The 23,067-nt window shown below is 51.3% G+C and overlaps 1 protein-coding gene and 2 long non-coding RNA genes across 3 annotated transcripts; 1 reads left to right on the forward strand and 2 right to left on the reverse strand.

Moving 5' to 3' along the window:
• Nucleotides 1-2,451: 2,451 nt before the first annotated feature.
• LOC307218461 (BPTI/Kunitz domain-containing protein-like) lies at nucleotides 2,452-11,456 on the reverse strand. The gene is made up of 5 exons (XM_079980714.1): nucleotides 11,307-11,456; nucleotides 8,198-8,374; nucleotides 7,289-7,429; nucleotides 6,231-6,398; nucleotides 2,452-5,623 (listed from the first exon to the last, which is right to left on the reverse strand). The coding sequence occupies exons 1-5, from the start codon at nucleotides 11,389-11,391 to the stop codon at nucleotides 5,613-5,615; spliced, it is 582 nt and encodes a 193-aa protein (XP_079836840.1). The 5' UTR covers nucleotides 11,392-11,456; the 3' UTR covers nucleotides 2,452-5,612.
• Nucleotides 11,457-14,884: 3,428 nt separating this feature from the next.
• Nucleotides 14,885-21,703, reverse strand: LOC307218071. Its single transcript, XR_013839738.1, has 3 exons — nucleotides 21,447-21,703; nucleotides 20,656-20,764; nucleotides 14,885-15,162 (listed from the first exon to the last, which is right to left on the reverse strand). It is a non-coding gene; the product is annotated as an uncharacterized lncRNA (long non-coding RNA).
• LOC307218151 lies at nucleotides 17,027-20,661 on the forward strand. Its single transcript, XR_013839827.1, has 3 exons — nucleotides 17,027-17,117; nucleotides 17,403-17,522; nucleotides 20,066-20,661. It is a non-coding gene; the product is annotated as an uncharacterized lncRNA (long non-coding RNA).
• Nucleotides 21,704-23,067: the final 1,364 nt, after the last annotated feature.

Raw genomic sequence — 23,067 nt, forward strand, 5'->3', positions numbered from 1 at the left:
CCAATGCAGGAATCTCAACTGAAGCATTCATGACAGATGGCCATCTAACCTCTGCTTAGAAACTTCCACCCAATAACAAGGGAGACAGTTCCACTGTCAAATGGCCCTTACTGTCAGAAAGTTTTTTCTAATAATAATAATAATAATAATAATAATAATAATAATTTATACCCCGCCCATCTGGCTGGGTTTCCCCAGCCACTCTGGGCGGCTTCCAACCAAATATTAAAACACAGTAATGCATCAAACATTAAAAGCTTCCCTAAAGAGGGCTGCCTTCAGATGTCTTCTAAAAGTCTGATAGTTGTTCTTCTCTTTGACATCTGGTGGGAGGGTGTTCCACAGGGAGGGTGTCACTACCGAGAAGGCCCTCTGCCTGGTTCCCTGTAACTTGGCTTATCGCAGGGAGGGAACCACCAGAAGGCCCTTGGCACTGGACCTCAGTGTCCGGGCAGAACGATGGGGGTGGAGACGCTCCTTCAGGTCTACTGGACTGAGGCCGTTTAGGGCTTTCAAGGTCAGCACAACACTTTGAATTGTGCTCGGAAATGTACTGGGAGCCAGTGTAGGTCTTTCAGGACCGGTGTTATGTGATCTTGGCGGCCGCTCCCAGTCACCAGTCTAGCTGCCGCATTCTGGATTAGTTGTAGTTTCCGGGTCACCTTCAAAGGTAGCCCCGCATAGAGCACATTGCAGTAGTCATGTTTAATCACAGTCTCCTTTTTTTGTAATTTTAAAACATTGGTTTGGATTCTGTGCTCTGAAGCAGCAGAAAGCAAGCCTGCTCCATTTTCCATGTGAGAGCTTTTCAGGTATTTGAAGATGGCTATTCTATCTCCTTTCAGCCTCTTCTTTTCCAGGCTAAACATGCCCAGCTGCTTCTGGGGCTGCAGTGGTATAGAAATTTAATTGATGACAATGATAATACTGGAGGGTAAGGCCCACTGGCAGCACTGATGGGGGCTGTGTTGCAGTTGAGCAGTGAAGCAGGTGGGAAAAGCTCTTGGGCACCCCCTCCCCACTTGGTCCCAGGTGGAGCCCCCTGCTCCCTTCTTTTCCGACTTCTGCTGGACATCCTTTTTCTGAAGGCATCTTCCAGAGAAGGAGCTGAGGACAGAGAGGGAGGCGGAATTCCCGGCTCCTGTTGTGGGGGGCAGACGAGAGGGGAAAGCAGCTTGAGGAAGCCCCCGCCACTCCCTGTTTCCAGAATCCTCTCTAGTGGCCTCCCCTAACCCCACCAGAGGCTCCCCCATCCTTCTGAAAGCCTCTCCTGGATCATCATCCTGATTCAGCCAACCCTTTGGAGCATTGTGCAGCAGGCAACAACTAGGGGCAGCACTGGTACTTTCCTGAAAGACCTTCACTTGCTCCCAGTACGTTTCCGAGCACAATTCAAAGTGTTGGTGCTGACCTTGAAAGCCCCAAGGGGCCTCGGCTCAGGATATCTGAAGGAGCGTCTCCACCCCCATTGTTCTGCCCAGACACTGAGGTCCAGTTCCGAGGGCCTTCTGGCAGTTCCCTTCCTGTGAGAAGTGAGGTTACAGGGAACCAGGCAGAGGGCCTTCTCGGTGGTGGCGCCCGCCCTGTGGAACGCCCTCCCATCAACTGTCCAGGAGATAAACGACTATTTGACTTTTAGAAGACATCTGAAGGCAGCCCTGTTTAGGGAAGTTTTTAATGTGTGATGTTTTATTTTGTTTTTAATCTTTTGGGAGCCGCCCAGAGTGGCTAGGGAAACCCAGCCGGATGGGCAGGATATAAATAATATTAGATGATGATGATGATGACGACGACGACGTGCTTTCTATTTTTCCCTTTTACCAATGACCAAAGTAGCCTTTTCTGACGCTGTCTGCAGTGGCCTTTTCAAAAACAGCCTGCCTGCATTCCCCTAAACCCATCAGTTGCTGTTACCGTATTTTTCTATATGGTAAGTGTCGTAAATCTATACCTGGTGGAGCAGGACCCCATACTTCAAACACTTTTCAGCTTTCCTGGCAGATACCAGACCCTTTGCTTTGGTGCTTCAGGATCTGATGAATCTGTCTGGCCACCTCAACAGCTTTCCTGTCCGGTTGATGATATATTGGCCGAAGCAGGCCTTTGCTTCTCACGGCTCCTGCTGACTGAGTTTTGCGATTGAGCAAAATCGGATTTGCATTAAGAGCAAAACTGAAACCATACCCGCGTGGCATCCCTGGGTCTGACACACCAGCAGCCATACTGTGGCCATTCCAGCAGCTGTGGGTCCCTCTCCTCCATATTAGCCTCTCCTCCATGAAAAGACCTCCAGAGAAGCACGACTGGCTCTTCCACTACATTTAAGGAGTTTAATCCCTGCAGCCATGGAAAAGTGGGAGAATCTGATTTGTTTTATTTAAGATAGGTACACCTCACCCAAGGCAGCTCTCACCCCCCCCATTACAATACCAACAATATAAAAGCACCATATTTATTTCATAATTTATTTTTATAAAGAAAAATACAATTCTTCAATCCCCCCCAAAGACAATGTTACAATGATATGATAAAATCACACTGTTAAGCGAAACAATTCTGAACAAAGATTCCAATAAGGCAAAGCAAGAGAAGGAGGGACAAGGAGAGCAACTGGGGCAGAGCCCACCCCCCAGGAACCCCTTGAGGTGTGTGAGGGGCTCCAGACTGAGGGATGAATGAAGTGTCTTCCCCCTTCCCCCCCTTGATCTGCCCCAAAACATGAAATCCCTGGACTCAGATATGATCACTGTTGATTTGTGAGTGTACGAAGCCCATTCTGCCATTTAAGTCTTGGAGAGGGACCACTTGTCATCCGTAGAATACAAGCTCAGCAGGCAGAATGTCCCAGCAACACCCCCAGGATTTTAAAAGCAGAGATTGTTTAGCTGCGACTCCTGCATTGCTGGGGGCTGGAGTAGATGAACCTGGGGGTCCCTTCCGACTCTGCAATTCTGTGATCCCGCAAGAGCCGGCTGCTCCCAGAATTCCACCGGAGGCAGCTTCTCCTTCCCAGCAAGCTACTCCCCCGGGGCTGCGGAGAGACAGCTGACCTTCAAGAATAAATAAATGAAAATACTGTTTGTTGCTTGCCTTAGCTGTTTTATTAAATAACTTGAAGGTGCTTTATTGAGGCTTATTGCTTTAATATCCCTATGTAAACTGCTTTGCAAAGTTCACTTGGTGAATGGCATGTACGGTAAATATCTTTTTAAAAAAATAAAAATAAAAAAGGAATGTCAGGAAATGGGAAAGGACAGCTCTCTGCCAGAGGCCCTGGAAGGAAGCTGCCAGTCAGGGCTGAGAGACCAGTGGCCCCTTGCCACCAGCTTTGGGTGCTGTCTGTGCCTCTCCCCTTCAGCTCTGCCTCTCCCCCTTGCCCTCCCATGCATGGGGTGGGGGATTTCCACTGGAGAGGCAGCTGGGGAGGGTTGGGGTGAACCCCCCTCTCTCTCCATGGACTGGGACCTTGGCAAAAATCCCCCCTCCCCATGCAGAGAGAGAGAGAGAAGGAAGGAAGGAAGGAAGGAAGGAAGGAAGAGAGAAAGAAAGAAAGAAAGAAAGAAAGAAAGAAAGAAAGAAAGAAAGAAAGAAAAAAAGGGAGAGAGCACATTTAACTTCAGCCTCCTCCCATCCCTGGTATGTGGCTCCCAAAAGATTGCCCCCGGTGGAATGTGGCCCTCAAAAGGTTCTTCAGCTCCAGGACAGGGGAAAGGGGGCTGGAGGGGATGCTGTCGCTCTGGTTCCTCTCTGCCTTCCTGCGTCCTCTTTGCTACCGCGGCATCCCCTGCCAAGGTTGTGATCCAAGCCTTGCTTGCCTGCCAACACAACCTGACCCCTCTTCTCCACTCCTCACATCTGTGGCTTTTCTGTAGGGGTGAAGATATCCAGAGTGTGGGGGTCAGGTGGGATTGCTATGAGGAATTATGAAAAATGAAGCAAGCCACTGTGTCCGCGATGAACGCATTGCATTGACTGGGTTTGATTCATTGACAATAGTTTCTGATTGAATCCCACAAGCCTCTTCATCTCTGCCATTTGCTTTCTCTACGCCTGACAGGCACATATAAGCTTTCTAAATACACAGGCCAGTTGCTTCACCAGGCATCCTGGGCCATAAAGATAGTAGATGGCTTTGATGTACCTTTCCTTGGTTTTGTTAATCTTAGGGCCAGGAAATATCACATAGGAGGTGATAAACATGCCTAATCTTTCCTTGCTATCCTTCTTCTCCTATTTACCGCTTATTTATGACCTCCAAGGTTGCTGAATGCATTCCTTGTTTCCTATTTTATTTACTCTGGACTACTATGCATACTCAAATTAGCTCTTTGTAGTTTTAACTTTTAACTTTGTCCCTACTTGGGGTTTTTTTGAAATGCTCAGAGGAAATCTGATTGGTTCTTACGAACACTGTGTAAGAAGTTCTTTTGTGAATAAAACGACCTGGGCCGAGGGGTGGAGAGGAATTCTTATTATTGGCACCTCCTCCCAGAGTCTTGCTGGTCAAGCCTCGTGTGTATTCTTCCTTGCTTTGGGAACGCAACAGCTTTTTGGACAGCGAAAGGGAAGCCCTGCATGGGCTGCTACACCTTCCCCTTGAACACTGGCCAAAGCAGTTGCTCTTCATTCACATTTGCAAAAACACTCCAGAAAGACCCCAACAAGGTGGAAGGTGCACAGAGGAGGGTGGCCAAGAGGGTCAAGGGAGGGGAAGCAAAGTCTTGTGAGAAATGGTTGAGGGAGTTGGGGATGCTTAGCCTGGAGAAGAGAAGACGGCGAGGTGAGATGAGAGCCATCTTCCAATATCTGCAGGGTTGTCCCATGGAAGAGGGACCAGGTTCGTTTCCTTTTTCTCTGGAGGATAGGACCTGAACCGATGGATCCAAGTTACAGGAAAGGAGAGTCTGTCTAAACATCAGGAAGAACTTTCTGATGGCAAGAGCTGCTGGAGAGTGGAATGGACTCCCTTGGAAGGTGGTGGACTCCTTCACTGGAAGTTTTAAAGCAGAGGTTGGGTGGCCATCTCTCAGGGATGCTTGAGCTGTGATTCCTACATTTCATGGCGTTGGGATAGATGACTCCTGGGTTCCTTCCAACTCTACCGTTCTATGATTCTATATGCCCTCCAGTTGAGTGTGCTTTTGTGGAAGAACAGGCTAGCGGTGGCAGGTGGGGAGAAGCACCCAGGAAGCACTCAAGTGAGGTGGCAGCAAGGAAGCCAGACCTCTCTTTCCTCTTCCTCCTCTTCCTCCTCCTCCTCTGAGAGTTCATACCAGAGTTTCTGCAAGCGCCATTGGCTGCCTGGCTTCATCTGCCACATGCCACCATGGACATGAATACGAAGAAGAGTGCAAACTCTTGGAGAATGCAGACAGTCCTTTGCACCCCACCGGGAGCAATGCCACACCCCCTTGGGCGAAGCACACGTCAACCACCAGGAAGTTTCTCGCAGCAGCGGAGATGTTGTCATCACTTCACGGAAACATTGATTCATTCATACACCCGGATTGTCTGTGCAATGTGTGCGGAGGGGCCGTCTGTTCTGGCACGAGGCCATTGCAGGCTGGCCAGGTTGAGGGCCTTGGGCCAGGCAGTGGGTGAGCGAGAAAGACTTAGGAAGACCCTGGAAAAAGAGGGAAGCACTGTCAGAACACTGTGCCAGCCATCGGCAGGGACTCCTTCCCGCCTAAGGCGGCTTCTACACTTTTGTGCCTTTGAGAAATGGCTTCTCTGCAGTCAACTGGAAGTGGATCATTCCCTTCCAGTCACTGCCAAGAACCTTCTGTAACATACTCATTCTGTAACATACTCAGAATCAGTCCTGCATCTGTACGTTAACTCAAAGCTTCCTGCTTGTAGTTTCTGCTTTTTTATTTATTTTTTTATAAACTTTGTGCCAAATCAATTTATCCACATTTCTTAGCAATTCGACTTCCCATCCTTGCATTCTTGATGTTTCTTCCTGAAATGCAAAACTTACGCATTTCTTCATTTAGTTCATTCTTGCTAGCCTTCCATTGCTTAGGCTGCAAGACCCTGCTTGCAATTTCATTTGCTATAATCCTTTTTAAAAGAGGCCGAAAAGAATTTCCATTCTTCCGTACACTTTTCTTCATTTTGGCCTCGTATTTCTGCTGGCCATTTCCCCTCTTTTAACCCAGTCTAGCCTAGTCAGCCTGGCTAGTCGCCATCAATAGCCCCCTTCCCTGCTGGGTCTCCAGCCTGCTCACCTGCTGGCTTGCACCTGGCCAGGCACTCCCTGCGCTTCTTGAATTTGTTCTCGTTGCCGAGGCAGCCGCTGTAGATGAACCTCTTGCAGTTTTGCTCACGCTCGTCGTAATACCAGCTCCGGAACTTGCCATGGCAGGGACCGTAATCCGGAGGCAGCTTGCAAATATCTGGGATGGCAAAGGGAGAGGAAGGAAGAGTGAGAGAGAAACAGACTTTAACTACGTTCTCTGCAAAGATTCAGAAGGAGGACAGGGGTGGAGCAACTCCCCTGTGAAGAAAGGTCGAAACATCTGGGGCTATAATTCCTTGTGGGAGTTATAGCAACAGGACTATCCAGATTGTATAGAAATTTATTCGGCCTCAGTCCTGTATACCTGAAGGAGCGTCTCCACCCCCATAATTCAGCCCAGACACTGAGGTCCAGCTCCGAGGGCCTTCTGGCAGTTCCCTCGCTGCAAGAAGCCAAATTACAGGGAACCAAGCAGAGGGCCTTCTCGGTGGTGGTGCCCACCCTGTGGAACGCCCTCCCTTCAGATGTGAAGGAAATAAGTAGCTATCCTATCTTTAAAAGATATCTGAAGGCAGCCCTGTTCAGGGAAGTTTTTAATATTTAACGCTGTGTTGTTTTTAATACTTGATTGGGAGGCTGGGGAAACTCATGACAGAATGTGGGGAGAAAACAGGTAGGTTTCTCAATCTCTCTTATCCTAGAACCTGATGGGGTCATCCAGTCAAACTGGTGGAAGATTCGGGGCAGATTGAGGGCACTGAGTCTGTTTAGACTGGGAAACGAGGGTCATCTAGCCCAACCCCCGGCAATGCAGGAATCTTTTGCCCAATGTGGGGCTTGAACCCACAACCCTGAGAATTAGTCTCACACTCTATGGAAGGCAGAACTTCTAGTGCTTGCTCCAGCTGCAGAAGCACCACTCTGCTCTCACAGCTGCCCACCATTGTTGAGAGCCCATGAGTAGCAGCTAAATCATCCCTGACAGAGGCCACTTCTCTGAAGGGTACCAGTAGCCCCCCACCTCCCCCAGCAACCTCTGGGTCTCACCTTTGACGGGCTCAGAGCAGCGCAATGCACACCCATAGGAGCAGCACTTCTGATCTCCCGGGCAGTTTCCGTCATGAAGGCAGCTGGCCAAGCACTCCAGGGTGATGTTTCGAGGACTGGGGAGGCAGGAGCCAGGCTTTTCTGCAACACAGAGAGCGAAACAAGGGTTGTTGTTGGGTGTGATGTGGAGGGGACCTTAGGCCGCTGTTCCCATCTTGCTGGGCCCATCTAGTCCAGCCTCCTGTTCTTACAGAGACCAACCACACGCCCCAATGGAGAAGCTTGCATGAAGAACATCAGAGCAAGACTGACTCTCTCCATCAACAGGGGAGGTCGTGCATGGACCTTGTGGCTAGTAGCGTCATCCTCCCCATGAATTTGCTCGGTCCTTAAAGCCCTCCAAGTTGGTGGCTGTCAATTCCTTTTGCAGGAACAAATTCCATATTTCAGCTATTTGCTGTGTGCAAAAAAACCCTTCCCTTTGTCTGCCCTGAATCTCTCACCATTGACTCCATGAAGTTCTGGAGAAGAAGAAGACAATCTCTGCCCACTTTCTCACACCCTGCAGAGTTTCACGCACACCTAGTGTGTTCCCTCGCCTCTTTTCCACCCCCCTCCGTAAGGAAGGCCTTCTAGGAGGATGCTGAGTGATGGGTCCCAGTCAGGCCTGCCCCTCGACTCTGGGATGCTGGGATGAGTGGAGCAACCCTTTGAGCCACATCTATGCCTGACCACATCTACATGGCACAGGGGCAGAGCAGGTGAAGAAGTTCAGGACACCCACTCCCTCCCCCCAGGTCCCAAGGGCTCCCTGTGCTTCAAGATGCCTGGGTGGGTGGGTTTCTGTCAGTCAAGAGGGTCGGGGTCCTTTCCCACATCTGGGCCCACCCCCCTCTCACCCCCACTCACCAGTCCCTCCGCAGTGGCGCTGGCATTCTTCGATGGTGTAAAAGCGGTTGCGGAACCACGAGCAGCCTCTGTAGGTGAAGGGCTCACAGGCCTTGGAGGTGGAGTTGTAGAAGAAGCGCGGTTTGGGGTCGCCGCACCGGTCAGAGTCCTTTGGAAAGGTGCTGCACACGTCTGAAACTGCATTATTGATCTCTCTTGAGTCAACAGAATTCGTACAGTGCTTGACTGCAGCGCAGCCTCCAAGCAACTTACAAGGAAGACAAGAAATGTAGCTAGGGTGAAGAAAAGCCTGGTCCCACCTCCAATGGCATCTCTCAGTAGGGCTAGGAATCATTCCCTTGCCTGAAAACATGGACTGCCACTGCCAGTCAGTGTAGACAATATGGGGCTAGATGGACCAGTGGCGGACTCCTCTGTTTCCGCTTCCTCTGTTGCTAAGAGACACTCAAAGTCCATTGCTCTTCCCTGCCATATCTCCAGGGAGAGACCTTCAGGAATCCAATGATGGAGGAACTGGAGGTGACTGGCAACAGCGGCAGAGCATATGCCCACGCTGCCCAGGGCGTGCGTGCTCCCGAGGGGTGTGTGGCACGGAGGGTGCCCTCCCAGGAGCGGGATAGCCAACTGGGTGCCCAAGCAGCGCTCACGCCCTGCAGCCAGGGCTGGAGCGAGCTGCCTGTGGAGGACATTCAGCGCCACCTGCCCACGACCCCCAAGCCCCTCCAAGCGGTCAAAACAAAGGGGGAAGCGGGGAATGCCACTGACAAAATGGCACAGCTCTGCCCCTTACCCTGACGGGTTGGGGTAGGCTTGGGAGTCATGGACGGATGGCGTGCTGAATGTCAGACCCTCAGGCGAGGGCATCCAGGGCGGTCCACCCCCCCCGCCCCCCCTTCCTACACCCCTGACTGGATCTCTCAGGAGAGAAGAACAGAGAGACCCAGAGAGGGAGGAGGACTCTGAAGGGGAGAGAGAGGAGTTGGGACTAGGTCTGGGACAGGGCAGGAAAGCAGGAGAAGGCTTTAAGGTGGGGCATTGCATGATCAGGCTGTCTGACTAATGAGAGAGAGAGAGAGAGAGAGTGAGAGTGAGAGTAAGAGAGAGAGAGAGAGAGAGAGAGAGAGAGAGAGAGAGAGAGAGAGGGAGGGAGGGAGGGAGAAGCTCATTTTTTTTGGCCCCAGAGGCATGGAAAAATGGGAGGGGGCCACAGGTGAGAACAATAGGAAACTTGACGTGTCTGTGCCAACCTGGAGGGCAGCCTCATGGCACCATTGGACAAGCAAGGATTCTCCACACACTCCACAGAGCCCACAGGAATGCAGGAGAACCAGTTGTAGGAATGCAAAAGTAGACACCTCCTGCCACCTAGAGCTGATTCAGGTGGCGGATACACAACACTCTTCCAGAATGTGTTGCCCCAGTATGGAAGTCTCCCTGCCCGCCGGAAGTTTTTCTAGGCATCATCACCCTTCCGAAAGGGCAGGCTCCAGGCATTGTGAGTCATTTGTCTTTTGCTCCAAGGAGGCTGACATCATCTGTCACATCTGAACCTTGGGAGACGCATAGGATTTCAACACCTAACCACCCCCTAACCCAAGCCCTCTCCCTTTAGAGTATCAAAGGCCGTGTGATTCATTGTTTGGCTTCCTGAACCTTCCCTTTCCCCCACAAGACCCAACTTGCAGACACTCAGGCACAGGCTGCTTTGGAAGTCAGAGGCTGCTGGAGTCGGCTTCTCTCTTCCAGGACGCTGACACCCTTCGGATCTTGCCAGGAGGTCCCACAATCCTCTCCAGCACCTCCACCTTCCTCTGCTCGGAGATGGGCTATATCTGGCATGGGCAAACCTCAGGTTTGCAGGGGCTGCTTCAAGGTCCACTGATGGAAGCCAGAAGCACAGCAACAGTTGGGTGGCACCCTTAGGGAAGAACTTTCTAGTGGTAAGAGCTGTCGAGGGTTTCAAAGCAGAGGTTGGATGGCCGTCTGTTATAGATGCTTTAAATGTAATTTCTTCAATGCAGGGAGATGGACTAACGGATCCTGGAGGGTCCAGTTATGATTCTTGTTAAATGCACAGTCTGCCTACAGCCCTCCTACACAAAACTCCACTTCTAGATGAGCCCCCAAACTTCTCTTGGGGCTCACATCTGCTTGCCCCACTGTTCCTCTAGGAAAACCTGTGGTTTAGCACTGAATCAGGATGAATGGCAATGGAGTTTCTCATGAGTTGCCGTTTGTTTTGATTCAGTGCTAAAGAGCTGAGCTTTCTAGGCACGACTTTCGGAAGTGTGGACAAGCCCTTCCTTTCAGCAGCTTAGAGGGTGAAGGTGGCGAAAGAGCCTTTGTTGTCCCCACCCTTATTTAAAGAGAGAAAGGACATCATATACTTTTGCCATTGCCTGTCTGGTCAGCCATATATCTGCCTCATCTCTCTCCTGAGCCAGATTCTCCTCCACTCTGACCAGAATTTGGGGTTGGGCTTTTTCATTTGAGGACTACAATCAAAGTCCCCCTTTGAAGCTCCCGAATTTGAACCTTGCGCTGCCCAAATCCCAAACCCCATCGCACAGTTTTGTATGGTCAATGCACAGAAGTGAATTTCTAGGGTGTAAACCAAAAGCCTTCTGGCTTGTTTGGCCCAAAGGAGGCAGCTCACTGACCAGCTGCTGCCCATCACTGACCAACCTGAAACATTCAGCCAGGTAGATCTTCAAATTCAGGGCTTGTCCACTCAACCTGCAGAGTCCCAGCAAAACTTCTGGGCCTGTGCGTCTCAACTGGGTGTGTGGGAGGTTCTCTGAGCATGTGAGGGTGGTGTGGATCGCGAGAGTTACCTTCATGCCCAGGCTTCTTGGGGGTGTTGGGCAAAGGGCTGTGACTGGGGAGGGAGGTGGAATCCCTCAAATTCAGGCTAGGCTTAGCCCTGGCAGGTGGGCTCCACCCCACCCTGGCATGCTATCACCAATAAAGGCCATGCCCCTCATACAAGGAGCCCCAAGGGACACCTGGCCCAACCCCCTGCGATGTAGGAATCACAGCTCACCAAGCATGCTCCCCAACTCCCCAACCTCCCCAATTCTTCACCCCTCCAAGTAATACCCAAACTCACATGGGGCGGGCACCGACGGCAGCTGAGCCCAGAGGATGAGGACGGGACCCATCACAGAGAAGAAGGAGAACCTGGTGGACTTCATGGTGATCCTGCTGGGAGGCAGCTCTGAATGGTGCTCAGGGCTATGACCAGCAGCCAGATATAGTCTTCCCTCCCTCCTCCCTCCTCCCTCCCTCCCCTGGGTTGGGCTGGGACAGAAGCTGGGTGGATCCCAGCCAGTCACTGCTGCTGGCTCCTGGTCCAGATCGTTTTTTTCCAGTGACACTTACGGTAATTTCCAGGAACCAGTAAGCAAAATTTTGTTTGTTTGTGTGCGTCTATTTCGTAGGAAGCTGATGTGGGGCTCCGACATGGAGCAAGTTCCAGATGGATATTTTCTCTCTCTTCAAAATAAACATTGCAAGTCAAAGCATGCTTTCAAAGACGTGTGTTTCTAAAAAAAGTATAATTTCTCTCTGAAGTGGAACGATGGAATCCTGCCTGCTCGAAAAAGGCATGAGCAGGAGGCCCCCTCGGATTCTCTGGAGGTTGGGTGGGGTGGGGCAGCTACTGTCCTGCCAGCAAGGTGTCCTCCTTGCCTTCTCTCCCTGACCCCCACCCCAAACACTCCCCATGGCCACTGGCTGTCTGGGGGAAGATCAGCCTCCAGCAGGGCACAAGGAGCAGGTTCCATCCTTCCTCGCTCACTTCTTCAGGCAGCACAGAGTTAAACTATGGAACTCACTGCTACAGGGAACAGGGACCATCCCTAGACGGCTTTGAAAGACAAATTCATGGAAAAGATTACAGGTTCCTGGGTCACACACAGCCTCTCTTTCTTTTAGCTCATCAGCGCTCATAGAATCTTAGAATTGTGGAGTTGGAGGAGACCCCAGGGGACATCTAGTCCACCCCCCCAAAAGGGCAGGAATCGCAGCTAAAGTATCCCTGGCAGATGGTCATCCAAGCTGTCCTTGGAAACCTTTCGAGAAGGAGAGTTCACCAGGGAGCCGTGTTCCACTCCTCTTGCCAGGAACTGTTTGGAAAATCACCTCTGGTGTCAAATGTTTCCTTCACCTGACAGAATCCCAACCACCTCTCCGCTTGCAGCAAACTTCCTCTTGCGACAGAGTTGCTACCAGCCAGCTCTTTCCCCTGGGGGCCTCACAGGCCAAGAGTGGGTCATCCACAAGCCACTGGGGGTTATTTCTCAGCAGCAACAACAGCATTTGGACCCAGGGTCCTGGGGCTGTAACCATGGACCTCACATTCCCTTGCATGACACAAGTTGTGTGGCATTCGCTGGAGTCAACGGGAAGGTCAGCCTTCAGGGCTGGGGGAGGCACCCAGCACGGCTCTTCTGCACAGCACCCTTTGTCCCAGACAGCAGGGACCCGCACTGAAGACACCACTTGTTTGCTCAAAGCACTTCAGTAACTTCGGGATCCCAGGAATAGCTCAGCCGGTAGAGCGTGAGGCTCTTAATCTCAGGGTTGTGGGTTTGAACCCCACATTGGGCAAAAGATTCCTGCATTGCAAGAGGTTGGACTAGATGATCCTTGTGGTTCCCTCCAACAGTACAGTTCCATGATTCCATGACCCATCAGGGAGACACCAGTTTACCCAGTGAGGTTTTTTCTACCCACCCAACTATTTTGTCTGTTTCCAGAGGCTAGGCATCTGGCTTTTGACCGCAACCATTCCTGCCATAATAACTATTGTCGTCTTTAGGGCGGCACAGGACTCTCCAGCTTCCCCTTCACAAAGGTCCTTGTGTAATCTGGAGAAATGTCTCCTTGACTATGAAATAAATAAATTAAGGTCTTATGTATATAATAAAGGTTCATAAATGTACCAAGCAAACACATCCATAGATATATACAGGTCACATGTCTGAAGCTGCAAAGGAGAGCAGCCATGGAGCCATTTTGACGCCAGGTGTTTTCTCTGCAAGGTCAAATGGAGGAGCCTCCCCATTGTCTTTTCCTTCACAAGGGTATTCTTAAGGGTATGTCTGTGTATGAATAGGTGAGCCTGTGACTTGGCTCAGGAACTAAGTATATGTCATTACAAAAGACTGGCCAGGCTCCCCAGGGTATCCAGTCAAGTGAGCATTAACAGATAACCTGCCAGACAGGAGATAAACAACACACTCAGATTTCTGTTGTAGACCACCTTTTCTGTGATGTAGGTATGATGTATCTGGGGTGGTGGTTTTGAGCTACACCCCTTCTGTGATGTACGTATGATGTATCTGGGGTGGTGGTCTTGAGCTACACCCCTTCTGTGATGTAGGTATGATGTATCTGGGGGTGGGTGGGCTTGAGCTACACCCCTTCTGTGATGTATGTATGATGTTTCTGGGGGCTGGTATTTGTCTCTAAGGTGGGCAGTTTAAAATGTCTATATAAGGGTGGACACGCCTTTCTTCTGGGTCCTACTCCTTTCCTGCGTGTGAGGAGAGCACCCTGTAGCAACAGTTCAATAAAGATCAGGCTTACGAGCTGCTTTGCTTCTCAATATTCTCTGGTTGGCCTCTGTTATTTTCTGCTACTAATAGGGAAGCTACAAAGGACTCTATAAGGGCTCTTGTGTCCCCCAGAAAGGAATAAGGGCAGATTTTTCGTTTAATACAGCTATGTGGCTTTCCCCGAGCTGAGCGTTGGAGATGTGGCAAGGACAATGCCTCTCTTAAGCATATGTTTGTACAGCGCCCCATGCCTTGACCCCCAACCTTGCCCCGCTCTAAAGACCAGAAGTGGGCTTATGTGGGAGAGAAGCTGCAAGGGGGAGGTGTTTCAAAGGCCCCTCTAGATTCCTCCATTGCTCCTCCATCCCTTGTGGGACACCAGCCCTACAACCTCCGCCCGTTGAAGGAGGACGCAGCCACCGGGGCCTGGCCTGGGCAAAGTCCCAGGGTCCAGCGACAGAGGCCTGTGGGGGCTGCCTTCCCTGCCACCTTCTTTCCTCACGGCCCAGAGCTCCTGCCTAGCGGCTTAACGGGGGTCAAAGAGGGTCATAGAATAACAGAAGTGTATGTAGAGTTGGAAGGGACCCTGGGGGTCATCAAGTCCCACCCCCCTTGCAAAGCAGGAATATGCAACTGGGAATCAGGACCAACAGCATCTGAATCCCTCCGGTGTTGACTTTGGGGAAGAAGCCTCCGCCTGCTTGCAGAGTGGCTCTGGGGAAATCCCCCTTCCAGCTCCTCCCTTTCCTCCTAAGGATCACCTTTTGGGCCAAGAAGGATTAGTGAGGTGTCTGAGGCTTCTGTGTCATCATCACTCTTGACAAAGGCCCTGAGTCACTGAGCAAAGCCCAGCAGAGCGGAGGGCGGAGCCCTTGGCCCCTCGGGGCTCTGGAGGAGTGAGTTTCCCTTCTGCCCCGCTTTGCAGTGATCTGGGCTGTGGTTTAGAGGAGGCACCTTGAACCCTGCGCCGCCCACTTTTCCAGAACTGGGTTTGGCAGCGCAAGGTCTCTCAGCTCTCTAGGAGAGCTATCATTTCTCAACTCATTTCTATGCTGTTCGGAGAGATTTCCTTTCTTACATATCAAATTCAGATACGCAAAACTCCCAGCAAATCATGAAACTGGGCTTCCATTATGCGTTTTGCTGCTTTTATTTTTCTGCAATTTGTGCCTTCTATTTACCTTTAAAAGAAAAGAAAACTTCACAGATTTGGGGCCGTTGCGGTGAGGCGAGGCGAGGCGAGGCGAGGCAAAGCAAAGGTTGACAGCTGGAGCAGAGGCAGGAGAGGGCGGGTTTGGTTGCTGGCAATGGCCGCCCGAAGCTACTGGTCCGGATCAGATTCCTTAGAGGAGCCCTCATTGAAGGAGTCATCATCAACCTGGCGTTTTTCCGGCTGCAAGGACTCTACAGGCAAGACATCAGACCAAGAGTTAGGGTTCTCCTCTCCAGCCTCGTAACTAGTCTTGGCCTCCCGCTCGTTTTCCCCTGCAGAATTGTGGGAATTGTACCGTTCGGGTGTGCATTTTTGGAAGTTTCATTGATTGTTTGTGGCTAATTTTTCTATAGGGACGCAGGTGGCGCTGTGGGTTAAAGCCTCAGCGCCTAGGACTTGCCGATCGAAAGGTCGGCGGTTCGAATCCCTGCGGCGGGGTGCGCTCCCGCTGCTCGGTCCCAGCGCCTGCCAACCTAGCAGTTCGAAAGCACCTCCGGGTGCAAGTAGATAAATAGGGACCGCTTACCAGCGGGAAGGTAAACGGCGTTTCCGTGTGCGGCTCTGGCTCGCCAGAGCAGCGATGTCACGCTGGCCACGTGACCCGGAAGTGTCTCCGGACAGCGCTGGCCCCAGGCCTCTTAAGTGAGATGGGCGCACAACCCCAGAGTCTGTCAAGACTGGCCCGTATGGGCAGGGGTACCTTTACCTTTACCTTTAATTTTGCTATGTTGCTGCCATGTAGTTTTTTCCATGTTGTAAGCTGCCTTGAGCATAGTTTGAACTATGGAAAGGTGTCATACAAATAAAATTATGCATGCATGCCTGTTAGAGGGAAGCTGGTATTCCCAGGATGTTGAACATAAGGAGAGCCTGCTGGATCAAGCTCATGGCTGTCAACATTTCCCATGAAAACAACTCTCCCCACCTCCTTTGGTTCATATCAAGTGGTATTGGGAAGCAGGGCTGCCTCCATTAGAACAGGCGGAGAAAGCCATTGCAGCTGCCTGCTGTTGATAGCCTTCTTTCCCTCCCTGATTTTATCATGTTCAAGCTGTCTTGGTTGGTGGCCACCTCTGCCTCTTGCTGGAGTGAGTTCCATAGTTTAACAGGGTTCAGCTTTCCCGGGAGCAGGGCTGGGAGGCAACACTGCGCTCAGGTGCCAACTGAGAGTGAGGAGGCGACAAGTCTCGGGCTCCCCGTTCAGTGCGCAGGGAGCCCGCTGGGCTTTGAGGGGCTGGTGGTGGGTGGAACACAGAGCTGCCTTTGCGCGCCCCCCTCCGGCTCCCAAGAAGGCGATGCAGGCCTGAGCCACTCACCGTCAACAGTTACAAAAGTAAGTACATCTGAGACCCCTGGAATACTCCCAGGCAGAAAAAAGTAGACATCCTCATTCCTGTTTCAGAGTGGGGAGAGATTAAATCCTCGTAAGATCTCTAAAATATGCTCAGGCACATCCAGGTAGACATAATGAGCCCTGTTTCGAAGTGGGGGGAGAAAAGTGTTGAGGTGGGCAGCACTCAGCTCCTCCCAACTTAAACCCATCACTGTCGCCTGATCAGAGCCAGGTCACCCCACTGGGAGCAGCTGTGGTTTTTTCCAAGTAAAATTAGGTGCCCGTAGGCACCATGTCCACCCCAGATGCTTGCCTGCTGACCCACCCTCTCCGTCCCTTCCACCCCTCCCACTTTGCCACTACCCCCACCGCTGCCGCATCCCACGGCTGCAGGCACAGCCTCTTGAGAGTTGCATGGACTGCAAGAAGATCAAACCTCTCCATTCTGAAGGAAATCAGCCCCGAGTGCTCCCTGGAAGTACAGATCCTGAAGCTGAGGCTCCAAGACTTCATGAGAAGAGAAGATTCCATGGAAAAGACCCTGATGTTGGGAAAGATGGAGGGCACAAGGAAAAGGGGACGATAGAGGACGAGATGGTGGGACAGTGTTCTCGAAGTGGCCAACATGAGTTTGTTCAAACTGCGGCAGGCAGTGGAAGACAGGAGTGCCTGGCGTGCTCTGGTCCAGGGGGTCATGAAGAGCTGGACACGACTAAACAATAAACAACAGCAACAAAGCGCCTTTTTGGAAGTTGCCCGGTGACAGGCAGCCAAAGCGGTGCCTTCAGCGCGGCAGCGGAGGAAGAGTCAAAGGTGCGGGGATGGGGTGGGGTGGGGTGGGGGAGGGAGCGGGGGTCAGACAAGCGAGGTGGCGGTACAGCGCACCGGCCTGCACTGTCTCAGAGAAAGCTCTGGCTGTGGGGACGTGGTTTCTGTGACAAGGCGCTGGCTCCCCCAACAAGGCGTGCTGTGTGTTTTCTGATCTCCACATTCAAGCTTGGGGATTTTCAACCCTCCCCCTTGACTGTTCCTCCTGGGGCAGTTCCTCCCCATAATTGCCTGTTTGCTTATTGGAAGTGTTTCTGCTCTGCCCCTCAGGCAACAGTCTGAAAGGTAAAGAATAAAGCGCAGACATGGAGACAAACACAGCTCCAAAGGAAACCTCCAGCAGCAGCAACAACAGAAACCCAGGAGACAGAGGGGATGGAGCGGAACCAGGTAACTGCAGGAGAGGCGGCTTGCGGGGCAACAAGAGATCATCCTCTGTTTGGGGCTCTGGGTAGGAGTGCTGCCTCTGAGATGGGCTGATGTGTGGGGAGCGGATGGGAGGGGGAATCTCGGCTCTAAGGAAGGGGTCAGCAACCTGTGGTCCACGGGGGTTGTTTAACCGGCCCCCGAGCCACCCCCAAACTGAGCTGCTTGTTCGGCGAGTCCCTGCGCACTGCAATAAACCAGCGCAGCACGGTGTGGGGACTCGCTGCTGCGGTGCCGAAAATCATGCCTATGCATGCGCAGACACTGGAAATCATGCATGCGCGTGCTCACACTCGCTGACAATCTGGCCCACAGAGAGATCTCCGCTGGAGTGAACCAGCCCAGGCGAGGCAAACCTTGCCGACCTCTCCTCTAAGGTGCCCCAGCCTGGATTTCTTGTGGCTGATTAGCTGCTCTCCCTGTGCAAAGGTCAGAGGGGGCAGGGTTTCTGTTGAGGCAGGTGAGTAGCTGTGGGAGGAGCTTATCAGAGCTTGCAGGGCAGAAATTTGATCCATCTTTAGATTTAGGGGAGCTAGTCTTAAACGTTTGTTGGGGGAGACCTTGGGTTTTTTTGGGGGGGAGTTATTTGTCCTGTCTTCACGCTTCTTATGATGGAGAACCGCTGTAGCCAGCCCCAACGACACGTTCTCAAGATGGAGAGTGAGGGAACAGCTGCAGTCGCCTGCGGTTCCTGCACAATGTTTGCCATCTTGCCAAAGGTTGCAGGCAGCTTTACCTGCAGCAATTGCATGTTGATTGCCCTCTTAAAAGACAAAGTCCAGCAACTGGAGGAACGTGTGGCTACGCTCCAAAGATTAGAGAGCTGGAGCTCTTCTTGGAAGCAACAGAGCACACCGTCTCCGCCAAGGAGGAGACAGGGGACTCCCCTGAGAAGGAGGCTAGTTCACCAACACAGGAGCCAGACATATGGAGAAATGTGACTGAAAGAAGTAGGAAGCCCAGGGTTCGCTCTGATTGTTTAGAAATACGCAATTGCTTTGAGGTCCTCTCCCCTAGCATGGAAGATGAAGAGCAGACTCCATTTGAGGATCTCTCCCTCGTTACAGTTGATCAGGTATATGAAGACGAGCAGCAAAGTCAGTCCTCAGGGAATGTGCAGGCAACCTTGGAATGGACAGATCACGGAAGAACCCTGACCAAACCTAAGAGGAGGCGTGTAGTGGTGATAGGGGATTCCCTACTGAGGGGAACAGAAGCAGTGATCTGTGGGCCTGACAAGATATCCCGGGGCTAAGATCCAAGATGTAACTGAACGACTGCAAGGAATCATAAAACCCACTGACAAATACCCCTTCCTCTTGGTTCATGTGGGAACCAATGACACTGCAAGCAATAGCCTCCAGAAGATCAAAAGAGACTATGAGGCTCTGGGCAGGAAATTGAAGCAATTAAATGCACAAATTGTCATCTCATCTGTCCTCCCAGTTGAACGACATGGCCCAGGGAGAGAGAGAAAAATAGTGGAAGTGAACAGCTGGCTTCGCAAATGGTGTAAACAGGAACGGTTTGGATTCTTAGATCACTGACTGCAGTTTCTTGAAGATGGACTTCTGGCAAGCGATGGGCTGCACCTCACAACGGTTGGGAGGAATGTTTTTGCCAAAACTCTCAGAAACCTCATCAGGAGGGCTTTAAACTGACTAATGTGGGGGAGGGAGACAGTGCTCCTGAAGGTAGGAGTCTATCAATTGATGAAGATGATCATCCAAATGTCATAGACCAAATGGAGCAAACAGCACGCAGACCTAGTGGTGGGAGGAAAAAATCCTTAAATAAGAGACACGGGGGAATGATTAATGGACTTCAATGTCTGTACACTAATGCGCAAAGCATGGGAAATAAACAAGATGAGCTTCAGCTCTTGGTACAGCAAACTAAATGTGACGTAATAGGCATCACTGAAACCTGGTGGGATAAGTCCCACAATTGGAATGTAATAATGGAGGGATACAATCTATTTCAGAGAAACAGACCAGACAAGAAAGGAGGAGGAGTGGCGTTATATGTCAGGGATGTGTATACCTGTGAAGAGATCCAAGATTTAGAACCTCGAAGCCAAAGTCAGAGCATTTGGGTCAAAATTAAGGGAGAGAAGAATAACAGGGACCTCATTGTGGGAGTTTACTATAGATCCTGGTAGATGAAGGGAACGCAGTGGATGTAGCCTACCTTGATTTCAGCAAGGCATTTGACAAACATTAGGAAGAACTTCCTGACAGTAAGAGCTGTTTGACAGTGGAATTTGCTGCCAAGGAGTGTGGTGGAGTCTCCTTCTTTGGAGGTCTTTAAGCAGAGGCTTGACAACCATATGTCAGGAGTGCTCTGATGGTGTTTCCTGCTTGGCAGGGGGTTGGACTCGATGGCCCTTGTGGTCTCTTCCAACTCTATGATTCTATGATTCTATGAAAGCCAAAGTTCTGCTTTGTATCATTGCAGGAAGGGACTGCAAAAGACGACCCCCGCTTTCTGGTTTGTGAACTCTCTAGGTCTAACGCACCCTGCTCGAGAGCCCCAGAGAGAGCCCAGCTGTCCTAAGAAGCTTTCAAAGAGGGTCCTGTGAAGGCTATCGGCATAGAACGTGGGTCAACAAGCTAAGGCCCGGGGGCCGGATCTGGCCCAATTGCCTTCTGGATCCAGCCCGCGGAAGGTCCAGGAATCGCTGTGGTGTTCTGATCATTCGGGCTTCGTCATTTCCCCCCATCCACACCACCACGGCGGCGGCTCCTCCCTCCCTCCTCCTGGCTTCTCCCTGCCCTGCCTAGAGGAAGAAGGGGGCTGGACTTTGTTGAGCCGTGGATGGCTGAGTGCCATTTTACGCAGCCCTTCTCCGGAGCCAGCCCCTTTGCGCCACTCATTGTCCCTCCACTGCCACTGCCGCCCGCCCCTGCCGCTTGCAAGGCACAGGTAAGCAGCCACTGGGGCTCGTCCGGTGCTGTGGAGAAGGGAGGGGAGAGTCGGTGGGGTGGTGGTGGTTTTCTTCAAAAGATAGTCCAGCCCCACAAGATAAAAATGGTTGGCAGTGTAAGGAGAAGGAGGGGAATTTCCTCCATATGTGGTGGACGTGTCCTAGCCTCACCTGTCCTTTACATAGCCAGCTTCCTCCACCTCCGCCTCCTCATTGGCTTGTCGAATCTGCCGCCGTATCCCTTGCTGCAAGCGTCCTGCAAAGCCGTTGGCTCCATTGCCTGCAAGGAGGAACCCAGTCCAGGGTGAGGGTCGTGCTCTCCAGCCCCCTGCCCACGCCTCCCTTCCTCCTCCACCAGGGGTGTAGCCACAAATCAAGCAAATAAATACAAATACTCAGCTAACTGACCAAACAAGTCGCAGGTAGCTCGGTTCTGCCCCCCTAACAAAAGTCCTGCCCCCCTGAAATCCTGGCCATGCCCATATGCTCCACCACCTGCCCCCCAGTGATGCAGTTCCTCCTCACTCCTCTATGATGGCATCCCGCTCCTCTTTGATGGGCACCTAGCCCAGCACCCTCATGATGCTGCCCAACTGCTTGGTGCTGATGTCTTCACTACCATCAGCATCAAATCATAACCATAATCATAATCATAATCATTTATTACTTATACCCTGCCTATGTGTCATTAAAAGCTTCCTTCAGAGTTCCTTCCACCACCAACTGCAGCACCCTCCACCTTCCTTTGCTCAGAGATGGGTTGAGATTTGCAGGGGCTAGTTTGGTTTCCGCCGGAGCCCTGAGGTCCACCATCTGGAGCCAGCTGCACAGCAGCAGCTCAGGGCAGGGGTGTCTACTTAGAATCCCGTCCGTGAAGAAGGCAGGGCATAAATACCCTAAACTGACTCCCCGACTCCATGCCTTCCTGAGTCTTTGCCCCTCCAAGCAATCCCCAAACTTACATAGTATGGATGGCAGCAGAGCCCAGAGGATGAGCGAGGGACCCATTGCGAAGAAGAAGGAGAACCTGGTGGACCTCACGCTGGAAGGCAGCTCTGAATGGTGCTCAAGGCTCAGATCGGCAGCCATATATCCTCCTCCCTTCTCCCTCCCCCCTCCTCTCCTGGGTTGGGCTGGGACAGAAGCCAAGCGGATTTGAGTGTGTGGGTGCAGCTGGCTCCTGGTCCAGATAATTTCCCCGTGATAATCAATCAAAAATAACACAAGAGGCACCTGCTGGATCTAGCCAATGGCCATCCGGTTGGTTTCCAGACCAGTGATTGTCTTGGTTGGCCTCCTCTGTACCCATTCCAGCTTGTCAACATCCTTCTTAAATTGTGGTGTCCTGAATTGGACACGGTATTCCAGATGTTTGTCTGACCAAGGCAGACTAGAGCGGGACTATGACTTCTTCCCATGATCTGGACTCCAGACTTCTGTTGGTGCAGCCTAGAATAGCATTAGCTTTTTCTCCTGCTGCATCACACTGTGGACTCATGTTCAGCTTGTAGTCCACCAAGACCCCTGGATCCTTTTCACATGTCCTGCTAGTAAGTCAGGGGTCCCCCATCCTATCTTTGTGCATATGGTTCTTCCTGCCTAAGTGCAGAACCTGACATTTCTGCCTGTGGAAATGCATTGTGTTAGCTTGCACCCAGTTCTCCAATCTGTTAAGGCAATATTGAATTCTGATTCTGTCTTCTGCAGCATTAGCTCCCCCTCCCAGTTTGTTGTCCTCTGCAAATTGGATGAGCATCTCCTCAATTCCTTCATCCAAGTCATTTATAAAGACGTTTAAACAACAACGGGCCCAGGACAGAACCCTGCAGCTTCTCACTTTTTCCAGGATGACGAAAAACCATTAATGAATACTCTATGGGTTCGGACACTTACAAAAATAATGCATTATGTACCTTGATGGGCCACCCAAAGAAGGAGACTCCACCACACTCCTTGGCAGCAAATTCCACTGTCAAACAGCTCTTACTGTCAGGAAGTTCTTCCTAATGTTTAGATGGAATCTTTTTTCTTGTAGTTTGGAACCATTGCTCCGTGTCCGCTTCTCTGGAGCAGCAGAAAACAACCTTTCTCCCTCCTCTATGTGACATCCTTTTATATATTTGAACATGGCTATCATATCACCCCTTAACCTCCTCTTCTCCAGGCTAAACATGCCCAGCTCCCTTAGCCGTTCCTCATAAGGCATCATTTCCAGGCCTTTGAGCATTTTGGTTGCCCTCCTCTGGACACGTTCCAGTTTGTCAGTGTCCTTCTTGAACTGTGGTGCCCAGAACTGGACACAGTACTCCAGGTGAGGTCTGACCAGAGCAGAATACAGCAGCACTATTACTTCCCTTGATCTAGATGCTATACTCCTATTGATGCAGTCCAGAATTGCATTGGCTTTTTTAGCTGCCGCGTCACACTGTTGGCTCATGTCAAGTTTGTGGTCAACCAAGACTCCTAGATCCTTTTCACATGTACTGCTCTCAGGTGTCACCCATCTTGTATTTGTGCCTCTCATTTTTTTTGCCCAAGTGCAATACTTTACATTTCTCCCTGTTAAAATTCATCTTGTTTGTT

This window comes from Podarcis cretensis, assembly GCF_951804945.1.
Source record: "Podarcis cretensis genome assembly, chromosome: 6".
NCBI lineage: Eukaryota > Metazoa > Chordata > Lepidosauria > Squamata > Lacertidae > Podarcis > Podarcis cretensis.